Genomic DNA, 2500 nt, shown 5'->3' with positions numbered 1-2500 from the left:
GGAAGCGGTCTGTGACTGTCCGAGAACCCGTTTAGTCTTAACCTGCCGCTTATATTTAAAAAAAAAGTTTGTTTGATGCTATTTCATTTTATGTCTACATTAATTTTTGCATAGCACACCACGTATTATAAACTGTAGATGTGATTGCGATGTATTTAACACACTTTCATGGTGCGTTTTAGATGAGTGAATTGTTTCGTAGCACTTCCAAATATGTGGTTTCTGTGTGGTTTGGATAACCTAATATGACAATAACAACTGACCCTTCATGCTTGTGGTTGAGCATCTGTTCATTCATGGAGCTCCCAGGTAGAGGAGTCTGATGTGTGTCGTGATGAGTGATGAGCCGGTGTTGTCCTGCAGGATTTCAGAACCGTGGAGAGCAACACCGTCAACCTCACGGCGTGTTCACCTATGGAGGTGAACACGCGAGGTCTCGGGGTAGAAAAAGACTCAAAGAGCAGGAAATTATGTCACTTTTAATCATGAGCCTTGATGAGTCTGTCAGGCCTACGAGACATTTGGGTGCTGGGCCCTTTAGGCCTAAACCCAACGCAGACATCATCGCCGTCTTAAGGACTGCCCGTGGGCTTGGCTGAATGGTGTCGAAGAAAGAGACAAGCAATAGAACATTTCACAAAGTAATGCAGCAAAAATGCAAAAAACTAAACAAGAAAGGAGACTTGTGCATGAAGCAGGTGTGTGCGCGTTTGTGTGCGTGTGCGTGTGTGTGTGTGTGTGTGTGTGTGTGTGTGTGTGTGTGTGTGTGTGTGTGTGTGTGTGTGTGTGTGTGTGTGTGTGTGTGTTCATGCTTGTGTGTTCGTGCTTGTCGAGCAGGAAAGTCTTAGCCACGCACGCACACACACTCACACACAAACACACACACACACACACACACACACACACACACACACACACACACACACACACACACACACACACACAGTGACAACATGTGTGTGCGTGTGTGCGTGAACTTGTTTGTGTGTGCGTGTGTGTGTGTGTGTGTGTGTGTGTGTGTGTGTGTGTGTGTGTGTGTGTGTGTGTGTGTGTGTGTGTGCGTATATAAGACATGCCTGCTTATTTGCGCGTGTACGTGTCTGCGGGTCTGCCATTCGCTCTTTCTCACCTCCGCTGTTGACTTAACTTTCCAGCCGTCAGCCGCATCAGCGACCCCGCTGTGAGCTCGGATCCGCCCTGAGCGCTCCCCGGGACGGCCCGTCTTTTAAACCCGAGCCGCTGTGTGGAGGGGCTCTGCGGGAGTTAAACCCGTCGAGGCGCATACCTCAACACCGGGCTGCGACGGGAAAATAAACACCTTGTCTGCTTACGAGCAGACAGCCCTGCTGTTCCAACCTCCTGTGTCTCCTCGTTTTACCGCCACCGTCTCCAGCATAGGCCTACTGCCTTTCAAATCTACAAATCTAACATTTCTGCTTAAATTATTTTTTGATGCAATTTAGTGATGTAAATATTGAAATTAGGTTGATTTAAATTTCTTGAGGGCATCTCGTTTTGAAAGTGGCCAATTCAAATGTAGACTTAACATATCAATTGTGTACCAAACATATTATTTGTATGGGGCGATTATGTTGGCGTTATGATTAAACTAAACTAAACTAGAGTTATAGGCGTAACTAAGTCATACAAATTATAGAAGCGTAGCGTATTCTATAACTTAACCTTCAATAATATTTATTTTGAAGGACAAAAAGTCATAGAAGTCCTGATTATGTTGCATAGTTCTCTATAGGCCTGCCACCCCTCCTCCGAGAGAGGTATTATGTTACACTCCTCCTCATCCAATCACAAAGTTCCCCCAAATCCTCCTGCGCGCGGTGCGCGGGCCTATAAGAACCCCGACGGCTCGAGCTGACCGTTTTCCGTGCATGGGCGCGCACCTTACCGTCATAACTGTCACAACACTCAAGGCCAGAAGCTCGTCTATACCTTGTTTCTGTTGTTTTTGATTTGAAAAGTAAACTTAAAGAGAGTTGAAAAAACGATTTCCAAAACAAATAGAGCGATGCGGGAAGAGGACTCCCCGATGGACAGCGCGGGGAACAGCGAGGAGGAGGAGACGGAGCGGCAGCCGCGCAGAGGCGCGCGGAAGCGGCGTGCGCCCCAGATCAGAAAGAAACCAGTCGAGGAGGAGCGCGAGGAGGAGGAAGACGACGACGAAGACGACGAAGACGAAGACGACGATCGGGACGGAGACCTGGAAAGCCCCGACCCCGAGAAGAAGCGGGGGCGCAAGAGCGGCAGCTGCGGCAGCGAAGCGGGCAGTCCACACTCCTTCGACGACCTGCACACGCAGCGGGTGATGGCGAACGTGCGCGAGCGACAGAGGACGCAGTCACTCAACGAGGCTTTCACGTCGTTGCGTAAGATCATCCCCACCCTGCCGTCGGACAAGCTGAGCAAGATCCAGACGCTGAAGCTGGCCTCGCGCTACATTGACTTCCTGTACCAGGTGCTGCAGAGCGACGAGCTGGACGCG

General features: G+C 49.5%; 2 protein-coding genes across 2 annotated transcripts in view; both read left to right on the top strand.

The window, feature by feature from the left end:
* LOC115536001 (fer3-like protein) overlaps positions 1 to 864 on the top strand; it is a 1670-nt gene extending 806 nt beyond the window's left edge. Inside the window, exon 1 of the mRNA XM_030347658.1 lies at positions 1 to 864. This exon is cut by the window's left edge and continues 806 nt beyond it. The gene's annotated coding sequence lies outside the window, so the exon portion shown is untranslated.
* An 856-nt stretch (positions 865 to 1720) lies between these two features.
* twist1a (twist family bHLH transcription factor 1a) overlaps positions 1721 to 2500 on the top strand; it is a 1899-nt gene continuing 1119 nt past the window's right edge. Inside the window, exon 1 of the mRNA XM_030348029.1 lies at positions 1721 to 2500. This exon is cut by the window's right edge and continues 158 nt beyond it. Within this exon, the coding sequence (XP_030203889.1) occupies positions 2027 to 2500 (474 nt within the window). The 5' untranslated portion in view covers positions 1721 to 2026.

This window comes from Gadus morhua, chromosome 22 (assembly GCF_902167405.1).
Source record: "Gadus morhua chromosome 22, gadMor3.0, whole genome shotgun sequence".
Lineage (NCBI taxonomy): Eukaryota > Metazoa > Chordata > Actinopteri > Gadiformes > Gadidae > Gadus > Gadus morhua.
Note: the sequence above shows the minus strand (reverse complement) of the source record. Positions and strands in the feature narration are given on the sequence as shown.